The 21073-nt window shown below is 37.8% G+C and overlaps 1 protein-coding gene across 1 annotated transcript in view; it reads left to right on the plus strand.

The window, feature by feature from the left end:
• ATP6V0D2 (ATPase H+ transporting V0 subunit d2) overlaps positions 1 to 18059 on the plus strand; it is a 60406-nt gene extending 42347 nt beyond the window's left edge. Inside the window, exons 4-8 of the mRNA XM_077163223.1 lie at positions 830 to 909; positions 2276 to 2353; positions 13770 to 13946; positions 15195 to 15272; positions 17235 to 18059. Of these exons, the coding sequence (XP_077019338.1) occupies positions 830 to 909; positions 2276 to 2353; positions 13770 to 13946; positions 15195 to 15272; positions 17235 to 17396 (575 nt within the window). The 3' untranslated portion in view covers positions 17397 to 18059. The remainder of the gene's footprint in view (positions 1 to 829; positions 910 to 2275; positions 2354 to 13769; positions 13947 to 15194; positions 15273 to 17234) is intronic.
• The last annotated feature ends 3014 nt before the right edge of the window (positions 18060 to 21073 follow it).

Consider the following 21073-nt stretch of genomic DNA (forward strand, 5'->3'; position numbering starts at 1 on the left):
CAAAAATTTAATTTGCTAGCTAGATTTTATATGATGTGTTCCTCTCCTACCATTTTTAACTTTTGTCTAAATAAGGTTGTATAGAAGAAGTCTAGGGATGGCATTTTTTATGAGATGCTCTGGAACATATGTCATGTGGCCTAAAGTAATGCTGAAATGTTAATTTTGTTATTTGTCACTGAAAATAGTTACATGTACATTCAAAATGTTAAAGGGATAATTTCTAAGCGTGTTTAATATTGTCAGGAAATCTGTATAGTAGCAAATCACTATCGATTATTCATCGAAGTAATTGCCCTTTAAAACAAAAAAATTTTATCATTAAGTACCCAGCACTCAGGCAGCATAGCATGGTGAAAAGACGGTGAGCTCTGGAATCAGACAGCTGGGATGTGAAGCCAGGAAGGCGGCCTGGGGCAAGTCAACTCTCTTCAAATTGTGTCTTCTAGTAGCACAGTTTTGAAAACCAAATAAGTCACAGTTTTCATACATCTCAGTGCCTGGCACATTGTATGGCCACAGAATGGTAATATTGCTCTTAAATAATGGAGGGAATTCAAAAAGTAAGCCTTAAGAGAATAGTTCCTAGGTGTCATGAGGATTAAATGAGCTCAACTGTGTGTAGTGTTTGGTGAAGGCTCACATGTAGTAAAGGCTTAATAAAGAATAACTCCTGTCCTCATCACTACTGTTGCCTGATCAGTCTGGATTACAGCTCCTCAGACTTCCTCAGGTGCGAGCACAAGGTGATGTGTTCAGGAGACACTTTTCTTTTCACAGTTTATAATCATGCTTTTGATTTATTTTGTATGTTAACTTTTGCTTTCAGCGCCATTCTTTCAAGACTGCATGTCTGAAAATACTCTGGATGCTCTGAATATTGAAATACTACGCAACAAGCTATACAAGGTAAGTGTTCCCCCAGATATTATGTCTTTCTTTGTTTAACAATTTATCACGATTAGTGTTCTCTATTAATAATTGCTATGCCCATTAGCCAACTTCTACAATTAAGAAGCTGTTAATATAGCTCATACAGTCCTGCCTTTCTTCTAGTTGAATACATGCATGTCCTTCCCCCCAACTAGCAAGATTCTTGAGAGTAAACAACATGCCCCATTCTTGTATGTATCCCTAGTTCCTTGTACAGTACACAGAACATAAAAGGTGCTACTTGGATAGATTGGGGGAGGGGGAGATGGGGAGATGAGTGGGGTGAACCACAGCAATCCATCTTAGAGCGATCAGCATAAATACTGATCCTTCTTTTTATACATTGTTCATCTCTGTCATTGGTCCTCCAGTAAATTTTCTAGATCTTCCGATTTAGCTGTTCACACAGTTTTAATGTGACAGTGTATAGCAGATTCAGATGACTATCTTGTACACTGCATGTCATACATACCACTTTTTATAATTTGTCCAACTGTCTGGACTGGACTGCCACCATGTGAGTAGTTCTATATTATGGGCCAAGCAAAATATGTCCATTTTCACTCTATAACCACAGCATCCTTAGATTCCCTCACAGAAAAGAATTGGATATATACTATTGTGTATATGCGTATACACATGCACATGATATGCACAAACACACAATCTCTCAAAAGCATTGTACCACAGGCCTATCAAAAGACTTGTGGGCTCAGAGGAGGCATCCCTGAGGTATATCTAACAGAAGGCACAGTTCTAGGCAATTTAAGCACATTAACTCACTCTGTTCAGCAACATTGTGAGCTTGTCCTATCCTGTTCCTCAGATAAGAAAACTGAGGCATGGAAAAGTAAGGTTTACATTGCATAAGTCTGTTAGCTCCCAAGTGTAGGGATTCAAACACAGGCAGTCTGGCCCTGCAGCCTAACCCCTGCCTTTCCAGTATGTCCCACGTGCTCAAAGGCACTAGGAGAGACTAAATGTCAGCATAGAACTAGTTATTTGCTGAGCTCGAGTCTGGATTCTGCCCATAAAAGAGCTCAGCACTCCTGTTAGAAGAGCAAGACTTAATCATGTGTAATAATCCAAGAATCATGGAGAAAAGGGCTTGTTAAGTAATTATAGGGTATGGTAAGTACAATTGAATTTGTACTTTTGTGTAGTTATTTTTTAGTCTGTGCAACATGTTGTACTGAGAAAGTTCATACCAAATGTATTATAAAATATCTCCGTAAGGGAGAAGTAATTCAATTTCCATTAAAGCATTTAATGAACCATAAAAGCTGATCTAGAAACTTCCAGAAAAAATAATATTCATTTTATTTTATATCTTCTTTTTAAGTCTTACCTTGAGGCATTCTATAAATTCTGTAAGAATCATGGTGATGTCACAGCAGAAATTATGTGCCCCATTCTAGAGGTAAGAAAGGGTCCTTTAATTTTTTATGCCAGACAATGTTTTCATTTATTTAACCCTATTTCTGTTTGTTTTCTTTAGTCTTAGAAGCTCCTTTATTTAGAGATAAAATACATTTTATCATATATATAATTTGATGTCTTTAGGTAAGAAAAATGTTCCAAGTTTTCTACATGGAGGAATTGTTTTGGAATTAGGAAAAAAGAATGCTTAAAGAGTTTGATCATTCATTTTTATGTAGAAAGTTGTTTATAATTAGTAAAAAAAAAAAAATAGTACACTGTGAGCAATTGGTAGACTACAGATATTCTTTTAATAGTCAAGTTCTTCCAATAAGAGTACGTTAGGCAGTCAGGAACCCTCACAATATAATGCCAAAGCCCACTGTGGCTCCATCCATTCATATGACTCCTAAACTAGAGAGCTGTCCCTAACAACCCTCAAACATTGCAGCTCTGAGTATGAAGACTCCTCAGGGTAAGTGATGCACAGTTAGCAAGCTTAGCCAATTATGTCAAATGCCATTATGTTTCTTCCTCTTCAATTTGTTATACCCTTTTTTAAATTCCTCTTTATCACCAAGGATTTCATCTGTGCTCAGAGTTCTTTTGCTTGCTAATGTTCATTTACAAATACATGGGAGATTCAGGGGCAGAGATAAGAGGTTTCTGAGAAGCATCCTAGGCACAATTTGCACTGAGTATTTTTTCTAGATCTCTTATTGGTTTCATAATTCATCGGAATAAAAAAAGAATACTGTTTGTTTGACTTATTTCACCCAACATAAAGTCCTCAGGATTCATCCATGTTATCACATACTTCAGGACTTCATTCCTTCTTACTGCTGAATAATATTCCATCATATGTATATAATACATCTTGTTTATCCATTCATTGGTTGATGGACTTGAATTATTTCCATCTTTCCGCAATCACGAATAATGCCACTATGAACATCAGTGTGAAATGTTCACATCCCTGTTCTCAGTTCTTCTGCACACATACCTAGTGGCAGGATTGCTGGATCACATGGCAGCTCTATACTTAGAGAAACCTCCAAACCATCTTCCACAGTGGCTATTCCATTTTACATTCCCACAAGCAATGAATGAGTGTCCCGATTTTCCACATCCTCCCGAACACTGTAGTTCTCTTTTTAATCGTGGCCATTCTAGTAGGTATGAAATAATATCTCATGGTTTTGATTTGTATTTCCCTAATAGCTAGTGAAGTTGAGCCTCTTTTTATGTGTTTTTACAGGCATTGGAGTTCCCTTTTGGAAAAATGACTATTCATGGCTTTCTTTTTCCCATTTTTAAGTTGGATTTTTAAAACTCTTCAGTTGTAGGATATCTTTATATATTCTCGGTATCAAACCTTTATCAGATATGTACTCTCCAAATGTTATCTCACTAATATAAGCTAATTATAATATGTAAGCTCTTAGATATAACAGTTAAAGTTTACCAGGAGAAAGAGTGAGTCTAGAGAACGGGGAGCAGATGCTTAATGTGTGCAGAAGGTTTAACGAGGTTGAATGTAAATGTTTGGAAATAGAGAAAGGTGATGGTAGCACATGACGGTGAGTGTAATTAATAGCAGTGAACTGTGTGTGTGATTGCAGTTGAAAGGGGGAAGTTTAGAATCATGTATTTCACTAAAAGAAAACTACAAGTTAAAACATGGGGCTGTATAATATAGTGAACCCTGTGGTAGATGATGGCTGTGATTAGCAGTACAAATATAAGATAAGTTCTTTCATGAACTACGACAAATGTACATCACTATTCCAAGGAGTTAACAATAGAGTGGGGGGAAGTGCACCTATTGCAAACTATGTACTATAGTTAACAGTAATATGTCAAGATTTTCATCACAGTAACAAATGTACCATACCAGTGCTAGGGGTCAGGAGGGGGTAGGGCATAAGAGGTACGGAATGTTCTGGGTTATTATTATTTTTTTTTTAGCTTTTCTGGAGTAATGAAAATGTTCTAAAATTGATTGTGGTGATGAATGCACAACTGTGTGATAATACTGTGACCCATTGACCAATGGATCACATGGTGTGTGAATATATCTCAATAAAATGGCATTAAAAACTAAAACACTGCTTGGGGATGTTACAAAATATATGGTATATGCACCCTTTTTTTTTAATATTTGAAAAAAAAAACCATTTGGGGCTTTTCTAGTTCTGCACTCTGCCCTGTGAAACTAAATTTTGTTGAAAGAAAGTTTTTAATCATTAGATTTTCTATTACAGTGACTTCATTGACCCTTAGATTTTTTTTTTCCTTTTTGGGTGCATGGTCCTGGAGTTGAACCCAGGTCTTCCAGACCCTTAGATATTTTAAGCTCAGTGACTTCTCTGATTTAAAGAAAAGCCGAACATATGAAGCCAGAAGGAGATGGTACAATTTAGGAATGCCTAGAGTATACAATGATAGTGACTAAATATACAAATTTTAAAATATTTTATTCATCACATAGCTGTATATTCATCATGATCATTTCTTAAAATATTTGCATCAGTTCAGGAAAAAAAATAAAAAGAAAACAGAAAAAAAAATCATACATACCACATCCCTTACCCCTCTCTTTCATTGATCACTAGCTTTTCAATCTACTAAATTAATTTTAACATTTGTTCCCCCATTACTTATCAATTTTTAATTCATATGTTTTACTCATCTGTCAATAAGGTAGATAAAAGGAGCATCAGACACAAGGTTTTCACAATCACACAGTCACAGTGTGAAAGCTATATCATTATATAATCATCTTTAAGAAACATGGCTACTGGAACACAGCTCTTTATTTTCAGGCAGTTTCCTCTAGCCTCTCCATTATACCTTAACTAAAAAGGTGATATCTATATAATGCATAAGAATAACCTCCAAGATAACCTCTCGACTCTGTTTGGACTTCCTCAACCAAGTCCAAGTTATTTTGTCTCATTTTGCTCTTTCCCTTTTTGGTCAAGAAGGTTTTCTCAGTCCCTTGATGCTGAGTCCCAGCTCATTCTAGGATTCCTGTCCCACGTTACCAGGAAGGTCCCGTGGGAGTTATGTCCCACATAAAGAGGGGGAGGACAGTGAGTTTGTTTGTCATGTTGGCTGAGAAAGAGAGGCCACATCTGAGCAACAAAAGAGGTTCTCTTGGGGGTGACTCTTAGGCCTAATTTTAAGTAGGCTTAGCCTATTCTTTGTGGGGTTAAGTTTCATATGAACAAACTCCCAGATTGAGGGCTCAGCCTATTGCTTTGGTTGTCCCCACTGCTTGTGAGAATATCAAGAATTCTCCACTTGGGGAGGTTGAGTTTTCTCCTTTTCTTGCCATTCCTCCACAGGGGCTTTGCAAATACTTTTTTATTCACTGTTCAAATCACTCTTGGATTCGTCGGGGCATCACTCTGGACAAACCAACAAAATCTCATGCCCTACTCAAGGTTCCATGTACTTACAGTGTTCAATTAAGCTGTCCACATAAGTTATATTAAGAAATGCACTAGTCAAAATGTAAATGTTGTACCAAATAAACATTCAAATTAAAAAATATTTTTGCATGAGGAAGAACAAAGGAATGTCAATATTGCAGGGTGTTGAAAATACATGGTCATACATATTTTAAAACTTCAATGTCTGTGTGAGACTAAAACAAGAAATGTTTATTTGGTGCAAAATTTATATTTTCGGGTGGGCCACGGTAGCTCAGCAAGCAGAGTTCTCACCTGCCATGCCAGAGACCTGGGTTCGATTCCTGATGCCTGCCCATGCAAAAAAAAATGGTTAGAGTTTTTATACCACACTTATGGAAGGTGTTAATAATAGGCTAGCACATGGGAACTCTGTATTTTATACATGAATTTTCTGTAAACCTACAACTTCTCTAACAAAAAAAGGATAATTGAGAAATGAAAAAAAAATCTATATTTTGACTAGTGCATTTCCTAATTTAACTTATATGGACAGGTTAATTGAATAACATAAATTCATGGAACCTTGAAAAGGGCATGAGATTTTGTTGGTTTGTCTAGGTTACTGTGATGCCCAATAAATCCCAGAGTGATTTGAACAGTGAATAAAAAAGAATTTGCAAAGTCCCCTCGAGGGAATGGGGAGAAAGGGGAAAAAATTCAACTTCTCCATTTGGAGAATTCCTGATATTCTCTCACAAGCAGTAGGGATTACCAATCAATAGGCTGAGCCTTCAATCTTGGGATTTGCCCCTATGAAACTTATCCCTGCAAAGATAGTCTTAGCCTACTTAAAATTAGGCCTAAGATCACCCCCAAGAGAACCTCTTTTGTTGCTCAGATGTGGTCTTTCTCTCTCAGTCAACACAACAAGCAAACTCACTGTCCTCTCCCTCTCTATGTGGGACATGACTCCCAGGGGTGTGGACCTTCCTGGCAATGTGGGACAGAAATCCTAGACTACGCTGGGATTTAGCATCAAGGGACTGAGAAAACCATCTCGACCAAAGGGGGAAAGAGCAAAATGAGACAAAATAAAGTATCAATGGCTGAGGGAGTCCAAGCAGAGTCGAGAGGTTATCCTGGAGGTTATTCTTAGGCATTATATAGATATCACCTTTTTAGTTAAAATGTAATGGAGAGGCTGGAGGAAACTGCCTGAAAATGTAGAGCTGTGTTCCAGTAGCCATGTTTCTTGAAGATGATTATATAATGATACAGTTTTTGCAATGTGACTGTGTGATTGTGAAAACCTTGTGTCTGATGCTCCTTTTATCTACAGTATAGACAGGTAAGTAAAAAATATATGTAAGGAATAAACAAACAATAGGCGGAACAAATGTTAAAATAAATTGAATAGATTGAAATACCAGTTGTCGATGAGAGGGAGGGATAAAGGGTATGGCATGTATGAGTTTTTTCTTTCTTTGTTATTTCTTTTGCTGGAGAGATGCAAATGTTCAAAAAAATGATCCTGTGATGAATACACAACCATATGGTGATATTGTGACCCATTGAGTGTATACCATGACAAGAATATTTGCATGTCAAGAATGTTTGTATGTTTGTTTGTTGTTTACAATAAAAATATTAAAGAAAAGAAAAGAAAAGCCTGATAAGCATTACCCTTTAGACAAAAAGGAGGAAAAAACTGAATACCTTCATCTGCTTGTATTCTAGCCTAATGATCTGAAACCACATATGATAACATTAGTTCCCCTCAGAGCATCTAGTCATTAAAATTTTACAGTTCAAGATTCTCTGCTATCCTCTTTTGAAAGTCTTAAAATAAAGCCAAATCAATCCTTGAAGTAAAAATCTTACCCCTGGAGATATTTTAAAATATTTTTAAAAATATTTTTATTGAGAAATCCTCACACAAATACCATCCATCCATAATATACAGTCAGTGGCTCACAATATCATCACATAGTTGTGTACTCATCACCATGATCATTTTTAGTACATTTGTGTCACTCCAGAAAAAGAAATAAAAAGAAAAATTCATATATCCCGTATCCCTTACCCCTCCCTCTCATTGACCACTGGTATTTCAATCTACCCAATTTATTTTCCCCTTATTCCCTCCCCCCATTATTTACTTATTTTTATCCATAGTTTTTAAATTTATCTGTCTGTACCCTGGATAAAAGGAACATCAGAAACAAGGTTTTCATGATCACATTGTAAAAGCTATATAGATATACAGTCTTCTTCAAGAATCAAGGCTGCTGGGTGGGCCATGGTGGCTCAGCAGGCAAGAATGCTCACCTGCCATGCCAGAGGACCTGTGTTCGATTCCCAGTGCCTGCCCATGTGAAAAAAAAAAAAAAAAAAGAATCCATACTGCTGAAACATAGTTCAACAGTTTCAGATACTTTCCTCTAGCCACCCCAATATACCATAAACTAAAAAGGGATATCTATATATGTATAAGAATAACCTCTAGGATAACCTTTCAACTCTGTTTGAAATCTCTCGGCCATTAAATCTTACTTGATCTCATTTCTCTCTTCCCCTTGTGGTCAAGAAGGATTTCTCATTCCCACGCAGGTCCTGGCTCATCCCTGGAGCCCTGTTCCACATTGCGAAGGAGATTTCCACCCCTGGGAGGTCATGTCCCATGTAGTGGGGAGGGCAGTGAGTTCACTTGCCGTGTTGGCTTAAAGAGAGAGGCCTCGTCTGAGCAACAAAAGAGGTCCTCTGGGGCTAACTCTTAGTCCTAATGATAAGTAGGCTTAGCGTCTTCTTTGCTGGAATAAAATTCACAATGTCAAACCCCAAGATTGAAGGCCCATACTATTGAATTGGTTGTCCCTACTGCTTATGAGAAGATCAGTAATTCCCCTGATGGGGAAGTTTAATATTTCCTCCTTTCTTCCCAGTCCCCCAGGGGGCATTACTCTGGGATATACCAGGGCACCACAGTAACCTATACAAACTAACAAGATCTCACACCCTATTCAAGATTCCATGCAATTATGGTGATTAAATCAACTGACTGTATGTGTTAAATTATGTAGCAAGCAACCCAAAATATAGATTTTGCACCAAATAAACACCTCTCCCTTTGGTCTCACACCGAAGTTGAAGTTTAAAAATATGGACCATGTCATCTCCAAGGAATATTTTTTTGTCCCTAACTATATTACAGAGAAAGTAGGCATCAGATAAATTATTTTCGTGGCATGCTGACCATCAAAAGTAAGCCAGTCTCAAGGGAGCACGTCAAAGTGGTTCAGTGGTAGAATGCTCGCCTTCCGTGCGAGAGACCCAGGTTTAACTCTCAGATCATGAGCCCCCCCCTGCCTCCCCACAAAAAAAAAAAGTAAGCTAGTCTCCTTCAGACAAGCAGACCATATATATTTTTTCTTTTAACATAACAACATACAAGCACAAACATTCTTACCATATGATCATTCCATTCTTGATATATAATCAATAACTCACAACATCATCACATAGTTGTATATTCATCATCATAACATCATTAGAACATTTGCATCAATTCAGAAAAAGAAATAAAAAGAAAACAGAAAAAAATTCATACATACCATATCCTTAGCCCTCTCTTTCATTGATCACTAGCATTTCAATCTACTAAATTTATTTTAACATTTGTTCCCCCTATTATTTATTTATTTTTAATCCATGTTTTATTCCTCTGTCAATATGGTAGATAAAAGGAGCATCAGACACAAGGTTTCCACAATCACACAGTCACATTGCGAAAGCTGTATCATTATACAATCATCTTCAAGAAACATGGCTACTGGAACACAGCTCTACATTTTCAGGCAGTTTCTTACAGCCTCTCCATTACACCTTAACTAAAAAGATGATAGCTATATAATGTGTAAGAATAACCTCCAAGATATCCTCTCGACTCTGGAATCTCTCAGCCATTGATACTTTATTTTGTCTGATTTCGCTCTTCCCCCTTTTGGTCGAGAAGGTTTTCTCAATTCCTTGATGCTGAGTCCCGGCTCATTCTAGGATTTCTGTCCCACATTGCCAGGAAGGTCCACACCCTGGGAGTTATGTCCCACATAGAGGGGGGGGGGGGGCAGTGAGTTTGCTTGTTGTGTTGACTGAGAGAGAGAGGCCACATCTGAGCAACAAAAGAGGTTCTCTTGGGGGTGACTCTTAGGCCTAATTTTAAGTAGGCTTAGCCTATCCTTTGTGGGGTTAAGTTCCATACAAACAAACCCCCAGATTGAGGGCTCTGCCTTTGAGCAGATCATATTTATAATGCAATAAAGTCACCTTATAAAGCTCTTTTATTTTTCTCCATAAGCATAACTACCAGTCATGCTGTAAGAAGCCACATTATGTATGGTTAAAATATACAGTTCTTACCTGGCATAATTCCCATGGTTAGAAATGTTTTAAGTACTTCATACATACAAAATATGTCACATAAAATGATGCTATGTCATATATAATACAACACTAACAATTGCCAGGTACAATCCTAAGTACTTCATATGCAGGAATTCATTTGGACCTCACAACAACACAAGATGACTATTTTAGTATTTATTTTGCAAAAGGTACAACTGAAGGACATAAAGACTAGTAACTTACCTGACATCACACTAGTAAGTGGTAGCATCAGGATTTGAACCCAGGCAGCCTGGCTCCAGAGTCTATATGCTTATGCAATCTGCCACATTGCCTCTGCAATAAATCCACTATTCACCATTCATTTGTGTGAAGTAAGGCCAATTTATATGCAAGATCATAATGCATGTATGATAAAAATCAGAAATAGTATAAAGTTATGCCTTTGTAATCCTCAGTAAGGTAAAAAGGACAATACAGTATTAGAAGAATGCATGTCACTGAGAGGATTTGATCAAATTAACATATGATGGGTATCCTAATTGCCCCTTTCTCACTCCCATGATACTATCATATTAGATCAAATTAATTTTTTTCATATGGAATTAAAATAAAAATCCATTTAACTATTTTCATGCATATATAAAGAAATATCAGCTACATATTACATGCAATTATCTTTCCAATAATAACAGAACTATAGGGCATTTAACAGCTTATAAAGTTCTTCCATATATATTCCCATTTAATCTCATTTGACATGAGATTTCAAAAGACTTAATACGGTAGAAAAGAGCATTAGCCTAGGCTTCCATGAGAAAATTTGACCTAATTACAATATTGCAACTTATGAAAAAATATTTTCAAGACAAGTGCACTGAAGTATAACTGTCCTTTTCTGCCCCACACCTTTCCACTGTCTATATGATTAATGAGACACAGTGAAAAATAAACACGAAAAATGTTTATTTTATCTCCCCTGGTCAGCACACACTGCTAATGAGGCTGGGCCTGATGCAGTTCATTTCACCATCTTCCATTGCCATCGACATCTCCGTCCTTCCTCACGTAAGAAACTGGTGAGAATATGTGACCTGATCAGTACAACTCTATTATGTCAACAGATGATTTTGAAAGAGTCATTTCACAAGTCAACAGTAACATTATCTCTTGCAACAACAACAACCACAAATTAAGTTATGGCTTGAAAATGAATATTTGTAGGGAGGAGCAAGAGAGGTAAGAGGGGAAAGACTGAAGACATCCAGGTTAGTGCGTCACTCAGCATTCCAACCCTCTGCAAAGGATGCAGGAGTTAGGTGAGACTAATACCACCCCATTTACTCTCTATTATAATCAGGTGGGGTGTCAAAATATCTGCTTAAGGCTTTTAAAGAACAGTGTAGTCCTTTTACAATTGCAAAAGTATAGCTCTTTTCAAGAAGAGGGTGTGAACAAAGCGTTCTAGGCTAGAAGAGGAACTTGATAGGTTAGCAGTTACAATGGAAAGGAAATTAAATTGCAATTGGAGTTCAAAGAAAATCATACTCAATTAGGGTAGAAATAGGGCAAGTTCTTGAAACAGAGGCATTTGAGTGGGCTCCTCAAATGCAGATAGGATTTCAACATGCAAAGTTATGGAATGGAGTGTATGCATTAGCAAAGACAAGGAATTGGAAAGTATATAGAGGGTTTGGATAGTCATTGCATCCATCGTATGAAACGCTTCATGTTTTCTCCCTGGCTACCTTTTCATCCTGTTCTCCAGGCATTTCCCAATATTTGGGTTTTGACGTCTACGCACAATGTCATGCATTTTGTCATGCGCCTTCCTCCTTTGAATGGTGTTCTGCTGCCTTACATGCTCAGCACTGCCTACACTGCCCTCTCTTCTCACATCGTTAGGTCTTAAAAGTAGGAAGCACGTTCAAGAACATCTAGGACGATTCCCTCCATGGTTGTTCCACTTGCTCTAGTTATTATTTCAAGGTTTCTTGAGCCAAGGTTTCTTATTGCTATGAAATCTCCATTTGGCATTTCTTCCCTCATTCTACAAAGGTAAGTCTGAAGTTACTGACAGGACTGGTTATATTCTGTGGCCAGAGGCAGCTGCCTTTGCTTCCAAATAAGGAAACTCCCTGTGTCTGGCCCACTCAGAGTTTCCAAGAAATCAAAAGGATCAGATGGAACTAACCCCCTCTCTTTTAGGAAACACTTGTTTTAATGAAAGGGCTTGAGTAAAATCTGTTGTAAATCTGGTTATGTTAGTAGTTAATCAGTTAAAAAGTAAGCCAACTTAAGAATGTTTTAGAGCAAGTCTTTTCTAGCTTTAATGTGCATGTGAATCATCTTGGAATCTTGTTAAAATACTGTTATGGGTCAGTAGGCTGGAGTGGGCTTCAAGACACTGCGTTTTTAACAAGATTCTAGGTTATGCCAAAGCTACTGATCCACAAAACACATTGAGTAGCAACACTGTAGAGAATACTAGAGAATTTCAAAAGTAGTAGAATCATAGACTGTTTTGTGTGATTTAGTAAATAGTTAAGAGCTTTCTATGTACCAGGCACTGGACACTAAAAAACTGAACAGTGAAGAGAGACAGCAAGGAACAATGGTCGCTCAAAGATTTAAAACCTACTGGAGAAAAAAATGTGCACAGAGTTTTTTAACACCAAAAAAATGGTGCATGCACAGTGCTTTCAGGTATGTGGTAGGTTTCTTAGCCAAAGAACACCATGGCAAAAGCCCATGGAGAGCAACTGAGATGGAGTGGTCAGAAAACGCAGGAGGAGAACCAAGAGACAGTAGAAACATGGAGACCAAAGGAATAGAAACAAAATTTCAAGGAGTGAGTGGCTAGATAAAGAGAAAGGGAAGCTCAGCCATCTAGTATGGTTTTCAGCACAGAAAAGACAGCTTGAGTATATGTTACCTACCTTAAATATCAAGTAGCCAAACCCCATCCCCTTACAATTAAGGAAACTGAGGCCCTGGGAGGAAGATAACTTGTCCCCAACCACATAATTAACTGTACAGCTAGATTTATTGACACTAAAAGGGAAAAAAACATGAGAGTTTGAGTAAATGGTAGAGAGCATAAAATTTCATCATGCTCATTATGTTAGACTTATACTGACTGACAAAGAGAAAATTAACATGTATGACGTGTATTTTTGTTCCAAACACTATGTGAGGTGTTTTCACCCACATTACATTTTTCTATCCCTGAATAGACCCCAAGAAGTAGGGATTATTAGTCCCACTTTTATGGAAGAGACACCAATGACTCCAGTGGCCTTCGTGCCAAGAGACACAAGCAACTAATTGCAGGGTGCCTGGGAAATATTTAGTGGAATTCCAAGAGTCATAGACCATCATCCCTGCGGTCTGCCCCTTTTTTGGCAAGTTAAAGTTAGTCCGTCGTAAGAAGCGATGGGCGAAGAGAACGTTCATAACCCATGTCTGTATTATAATTAGATGTAGGTCCGGGAAGGAAAGCAAATGACTTCAGAAATGAATGTGCCTACTTGGGATTCTGTTCATGGCATTTAGTAGGTAATTGGACTTCACGGGTTTTATCTCTTGTAAATTCAGTTTGAGGCTGACAGACGCGCTTTTATCATCACTCTCAACTCCTTTGGCACCGAATTGAGCAAAGATGACCGGGAGGCCCTTTACCCAACCTGCGGCAAGCTCTGTCCTGAGGGGTTGCGCCTTCTGGGCAAAGCAGACGACTTTGAACAGATGAAGACGGTAGCGGATCATTACGGAGTATGTGATTCTACTGGGTTCCCTAAAGGCCATATGATCCTGAAATGGCATTCATTATTTCGTCCTGTGTGTTTCAGAAGCTCACCCATCATATTTACACTTCTCCTCTAAAGCAGTTATAATGTTCTTAGGGTGGTGAGCAGCGTCCCTTGCTGTAAATGCTTCTCCCAAAGAAATACTTAAAGTTTCAAGCCAAAACTGGGCTTTTAAGGTTCCTGCCAAGCGAGTACTTGTTTAATTCTCCAAGGAGTGGTCATTTGAGCACTTCTTTTGAAGTGCTTGATAAAGCAAGTTCCCCAAGAGCTTGCTGCAGTGTTCTGGAAATGTGAGCTCATGTCAGAGGCATGTAAAATAGTCTGACCCAGGACTCCTTTCAACTGCCCATCGAGTAAACAAGGTTAGGTACAGACTGTCTCGGTGAACTACAAGGGAGAAGATAGGCATATCAGCATATACCATTCCCTTTGCTGAGTGGCCAGAAATAGGGAAAAGAAAGAGGACTATTTGTCTCTTTCCTTTACTCTGGCTTCTAGCCACCCTTGAAGAGACTAAGGCGTCTCAGCTCAAAGTTACACAGGGTGTCCCCACCCCACCCCCATTCTGTTTCCTCTGACAAACAAACAGAAACATACAAACCCTCCAGGTAACTTTTCCAGGACGAGAATAATACCCCTCTTATCTTTTCCTGTGTATTTCTTAGGTCCTCCAGGAAAGATAAGGGTCAGCCAACTATGCATAAACCTTTGTAGCATCTCACATGTATGACAGGAGGCTCTTTAGCATAATATTAAATTTTGAGCTTCTCTCCAGTTTCCACCCCCTCCATACTCTAAATTCCATGTCCTTTCCAAAATCAAACTGCACAACTAATCAAGCTGCAGGCTTTCATCAGACCTTTATTATGTCCCTCCCCAGAGCTAAGAATTAGCCCAGACAGTTCACTCTGTGAGTAGAATTTCTTTTGCCTCTTGACAGAAGGCTAGAATTTCATCCACATTCTCTTGTTATTTGGATTATTTTATTTTATTTATTTATGTATGTATGTATGTATGTATGTATGTATGTATGTATGTATTTATGTATGTATTTATGTATGTATTTCCTCAGGAGGCCAAAGATCCTGCAAAAAATATTCAGGCTTTCCAGCATAGATTTTTAAATAAATGAACAATCTTTATTGCTAGGAAAATATATTTTATTTATTTATGAAATGGAAACGTCTTTAAAAATAAACTCTTTGTTTTTAAGGTATACAAGCCTTTGTTCGAGGCCATAGGGAACGGCAATGGGGGAAAGACGTTGGAGGATGTGTTTTACGAGCATGAGGTACGCTCTAAGTGGAAATGCTGGAAATGATAGTAGCTTACATACTCTTTTTCCCTTACCTGAGATTTTAAAGGTTTTTGTGGTGGTGGTGGTGGTGGTGGTGGTGGTGGTTTTTGCAGTTTCTTGCATTTGATTAGGCACACTCATAGTTTGGTGGGTCACAATCAATAATGGATTAGTATCTCCTCGATGGGGAGCCAGGGCCCTGTGACTCACAATCGCGACCCACATCCTCGCAGATATGCACACAAGGGAGCTCTGAAAGGAAGGCAGTGGCTACATCATGAATTCACATAGGGAGGCAAAGCTAGGGATGGTCTCCTGATCAACTGACTATCCCCAAAGTGAACGCTCTATTATGTGTATCTCCTCCACCCCTTCTTCAAAAGGCAACTGACGGACAGTTACAGTTCTGCCTCATGTGCACACTTATAATCCTTAGGAATTGTTTCTATGCAAATGCAGCGGATCTAGATTATTTTGTTTCCCTAACAAAGTTAGAATGCTTAACCCACTGATAGTTCCTGGGCCATTTACTGTACGTTTCAATACAAAGGCATATTTCTTGGTGTCAAGTAAAGCCTCCCAAATCCAATAGATTTTCTTAAATATTCTGTTCATTTATCTGAGATCTTGGTCTTCTGTTTCAATCTGACTGGAGATAACACAGGATTCTGAAATTTACCCGAGTTTTTGGGTTAGACTGGGTCCAAAGGTGGTATGGAAACTTTCCCTAAGCACAACTCTTTAGACATTTTCCAACAGCTCTTTAGTCTCTGTCCTAGAAAGAAATAAAAACAATGCAAGTTACCCAATATGTTGGGGCTGTTTCCACACTGTTGCATTATTGCTGCAAAGAAGGCTTTCAAGGAATTTACCATCAGCAGGAAAAATGAGTCTCTATTCCTGAGAGCAGGAGCTTCCACATCACGAGTTTTCCAAAGTATGTGAGGTTCCGTATCTCTCCTCCTTTTTCTATCTGAAACATCAAAATAGAAAAGAATAAAGGAGTTTTTCCATTTCAGACTTTACCCCAGGTTAAATGCATATTTTTTGAAAATTTCCTATTGCTCACCTATGCTCTATAAAAAAGAATAATAATTCACTGTATGTAAAGTTGCTGCAGAGCATCCACGGGTCTGAATTCCAGGGGTCTGAATCATTGCCCTGAAGCAGGGGTTAAACAGTTTAAAAGCCGTTTTTTTTTTTTTAAATAGCAAAGTTACAGCCAAGGAGAAATGTTTTACCAAAATCAGATGAGCCCACCAGCAAGAAGTCAAATAACTATACTGCAAAGTTGCACACAAGATACTGCTCACCCTACTCCACCCCAGAGTTCTCCTAGAAATCTTTGTGCTAGGGGTACTGCTAAGATTTGGAGCCTGTGTCTTGTGATTCTATAAACTTTTTCTTAAAAATTCATTTATTTAGCTATTTTTATTATGGTAATAAACACAGCACAATATTTCCTGTTTAACCACTTTCATGTACACAATTCAATATTAATATTATTCTTCCATCATTACCAGTCATTACCCAACTTTTGCATCTCCCCAAACAGAAGCTCTGTACCCATTAAACATTAACTTCCCTTCCTCCACCCACCTATCCTGCCCCTGGAAATCTGTAATCTACTTTGTCTCTATAAATGCATATTCTAGGTATTTCATATAAGTGGAATCATACAATTGTGCCCTGTTGGGCCTAGCTTATTTCACTCAACATGACATCTTCAAAGTCAGCAAACTTTCTTTTTAAACTACTGTTGTCTCTACATCTACCTGCAGAGTGACAGTATCCTGTTACCACTTATCAGGTTACTTACCGTGTTTCCCTCTGTCTGGTCCAACTTGGACATTGTCTGTTTAAATGTAAATGTGCACTGCACAAACAGATTGGGTACCAACCTGTAGCTTCATATCATTTCATAAATGTAGTGTCTTCATTTTTTTCCTTCCTCAGGTACAAATGAATGTGCTGGCATTCACCAGACAATTCCACTTTGGTGTGTTTTACGCATATGTAAAGCTGAAGGAACAAGAAATGAGAAATATCGTATGGATAGCAGAATGCATTTCGCAGAGACATCGAACTAAAATCAACAATTACATTCCAATTTTATAACCCAGCTGGGAGAGGGGGTCTAAAGGCAGGAAAATAAATCTAAGTTATAGAGGAAAATAAAAGGAATCATGTTCTCTAGGTTGCACAAAGTAAACCAGGTTGCACATCCATAAATTACAGACCCCCTGGAAACACAGTAAACCAACCTGAAACAAAGCTTTTTTTTTCCCAGCAGCCTCAAATCTTGTTTCCACATTTGTCTCGTTCTTGTTTGGTTGTTAAAAATTAGACCTAATAAAAGCATTTTAGCCTTGCTTTTTCCATGCAGCTCCACAGGCCCCAATACTGGGTTAAATACTTTTTAATTCATCTTTCCCTTATCCATCCAAGTTCAAAGCTGCATATATCAACATGGACCACATTTTATGGGAAATATTGCAGCTTTTTTTCCTAGTGAATTTTAATATGGTAGGCTTAGAAAAGCAACACAATTCAAAAGCACATTCTGCAGATACAGTGTTACATTTGTTATTAAAGCTATCACTTATAATTTAGTTTTGCACAAATTTCTTTAAATAAAAGATACCTTTCTCTTGTGATTCCTTCATGCTTTGTTTAAGAAAAAAACCCAGCTAAGTGTATTATTTTATTCAGAAGAAGAATTCAAAGACTTGGTTTGCAGGGAATAGATTGTCCCTAAAACCTGTGTAAACTGGTCATGAAGCACCAAGGAAAAGAAAAGGAAAAACAATTTTTTTTAAAAAAATGCAACTTCTTCCTTTAAAAATAAAGGAGATTCATAAATATAAATTCTGTAAACTCATTCTATATTAATATGTGAAAATCATAACAATGAGAATATTTGTAGAGCACATTCATATATAGAATCTAGAATTCGATGCATAAACCAAGGAGTAAGTCTTTCTGAAAAATCCAACTTTTTAGTAAAATAGTTTGGTGATGTTAGTTATAGGACTTATTAAACATAAGGAAAGACAATGACCAGCAGAACTGAAGGAGAGCTGAGTGCTTAGCTCACGCCCGTGCAGGGGGCCAGCTCAGCTGCCTGAGTCGCAGTGGAGTCGAGGCGGTGCTCCCAGTGCAGCCAGGGCCGAGGAGCCCACTTCCCAGGTGCTGCCTTGAGTCTGGAAATTGTCCACCATGTTCCTGGTCCCTGCAAGGGGCTGTTGCCCTTCACCTGGTTGGGGCCAGGACCAGGAGGTGCCTATAATGTACATGTTTAACCTCCATGGCTGCAGTGGAGACTTTAAGGCCTTGGGCTGCTGAAATCAGCAACGGTGCTGATGGGAAAGGGGCAGCTTGGAGAAAGGAATTGATATGACTCTCAGACTGTAAATGCTCCTACCCCCCACCCACCTCACCTCTTCATAACATGGTGGTATCTTTGTTTCCTGGCTGCTATGACAAATACCACACAACGGGCTGGTTAACAGGCTTGCTTCCCTCAGATGGTAAGTGGTCTGGCTGGGTTCCATGGCTTTCCTGTCACATGGCAAAGTCCTCTCCTTTCTCTTATACTTCCGGTGACTTCTCATTACTGCTCCAAGTGGCTTTCTCTTCATAAAGTCTTCAGTAATAGGATTAAGGCCCAACTTCTTCTACTGGACTAAACCTTAATTAAAAATAGCAGCATTAAAAATCCTATTTACAATGGGTTCGCACCCACTGGAATGGATTAAAGTTAGGAAGTTTAATTTTGAAAAAAAAATACATATATATCTTTTATAAACACACCATTCCACCTTCCTTCTCCCACACCTTTCACACCCCCCCCCCCCCCAGTAATCTCTAATCTACTTTCTATCTCGGCAAATTTGCTATTTCTGCTTATCTCTTATAAGTGATATCAGACCATTTTTACCCTTATCTGTCTTGCTTGTTTCACTGAGCATAATGTTTTTAAGGTTCTTCCATGTTGCGGCATGTCTCATAACTTCCTTTTTTTCTTATGGCTGAATAATATTGCATTGTATCTATGCACCACATTTTAAAATCCACTCATTTGTTGATGGACACTTGGTTTGTTTCCAACTTTTGTCTATTGTGAATGCTTGTTGATGGACACTTGGTTTGTTTTCAGCTTTTGTCTATTGTGAATGCTGCCATAAACATTGGTACAAGTATCTGCCTGCAACCCTGTTTTCACTCTCTTTGGGTATAACCTAGAAGAGGGATTACCAGGTCATATGGTAATTCTGTATTAAACTTTTTGACAGCTACCATATTGCTTTCCACAGTGGTTGCACCATTTTATGAACCCACCAACAATGCACTAGAGTTCCAATTTCTCCACATCCTCTTCAGCACTTGTTATTTTCCATTTTTAAAATAACCATCCTTGTGAGCATCATTGAGGCTTTAATTTGCATTTCCCCAAGGCTAATGATATTGAGCATCTTTTCATGAATTTATTGGTCATTTGTAAATATTCTTTAGAGGATTTTTAACTGGGTTTGTCTTTTTGTTGTCACATTGTAAAATTTCTTCATATATTGTCTATATTTGATCCCTTATCTGATATATGGTTTGCAACCACTTTTTCATTCTGTAGGTTGTCTTTTTACTTTGATAATTTCATTCAATGCACAAAATTTTGCTGAAATCAAATTTACTGTTTCTTTTGTCGTTTGTCCTTTTGAATCATTGTCAAATCTCAGTTCATGAAGATTCGTCTCCATGTTATTTTCTAAGAGTTTTATGGTTCTAGCTCTTCTATTTGGCTCCTTGATCAATTTTGTTGCTTTTTGTATATAGTGTGAGGTAGGGGTCTGACTTCATTCTTCTGCAAATACATATCCAGTTTTCTCAACACCATTTGCTGAGAAGAGACTGCTCTTTCCATGCTGCATATACTTAGCACCCTTGTTAAAAATCAACCGGCCGTAGATGTGTGGGTCTATTTCCAGACATTCAATTCTGTTCCACTGATCTAATAATTGTCTATCTTTGTGCCTATACCACTTTGTCTTGATTACAGTCACTTTGCAATACAATTTGAAATTGGGAAGAGTGAGTCCTATGAACTTGATCTTCTTTCAGTTTTCCCATTTATAAAAAAAAAAAAAAGCTGCTGAGATCTTAATAGGGATTGCATTGAATTTAAATGTTGTTTCAGGTAATAGTGACATTAATGCTAACTCTTCCAAACCTGAAATATGGGATGTCTTGCCATTTATTTAGATCTTTAATTTCTTTCAGCAGTGTTTCATAGCTGTCAGTATACAAGTCTTTTGTATCCTTAGTTAATTTTATTCCTAGATATTTTACTGTTTTAGATGCTACTGCAAATTGAATTGTTTTCTTAATTTCCTCATCTTATTGTTTGTTGCTATCATGTAAAGTAGAATACAATTGATTTTTGCATACTGACTTTGTTCTGTGACACTGCTGAATTCATTTTTTAGCTCTTCTAGATTTCTTTGGATTTTCTACTTTAAGACAATGTCTGCAAAAAAATAGTTTCACTTTTTCAATGTGAGTACCTTTTTTTTTTCGTTCTACAAAGATTTATCATTTCAAAATCACAGTGTAGGAACTTGAGTGATTTACCAATTTTGTTTTCTACTACATGCCTTGGAGATACCTCACTAAAAACCTGTCTCTGACATAACAGAAGGCATTTGCAGAATGTAATATTGTTGTGACAGTACTAAGGCTGATTGTTATAGACATATTAAACTCTTTTGAGTTTGGTTGCATCTTAATTATTTATATAG

Source organism: Tamandua tetradactyla, chromosome 6, assembly GCF_023851605.1.
Source record: "Tamandua tetradactyla isolate mTamTet1 chromosome 6, mTamTet1.pri, whole genome shotgun sequence".
Lineage (NCBI taxonomy): Eukaryota > Metazoa > Chordata > Mammalia > Pilosa > Myrmecophagidae > Tamandua > Tamandua tetradactyla.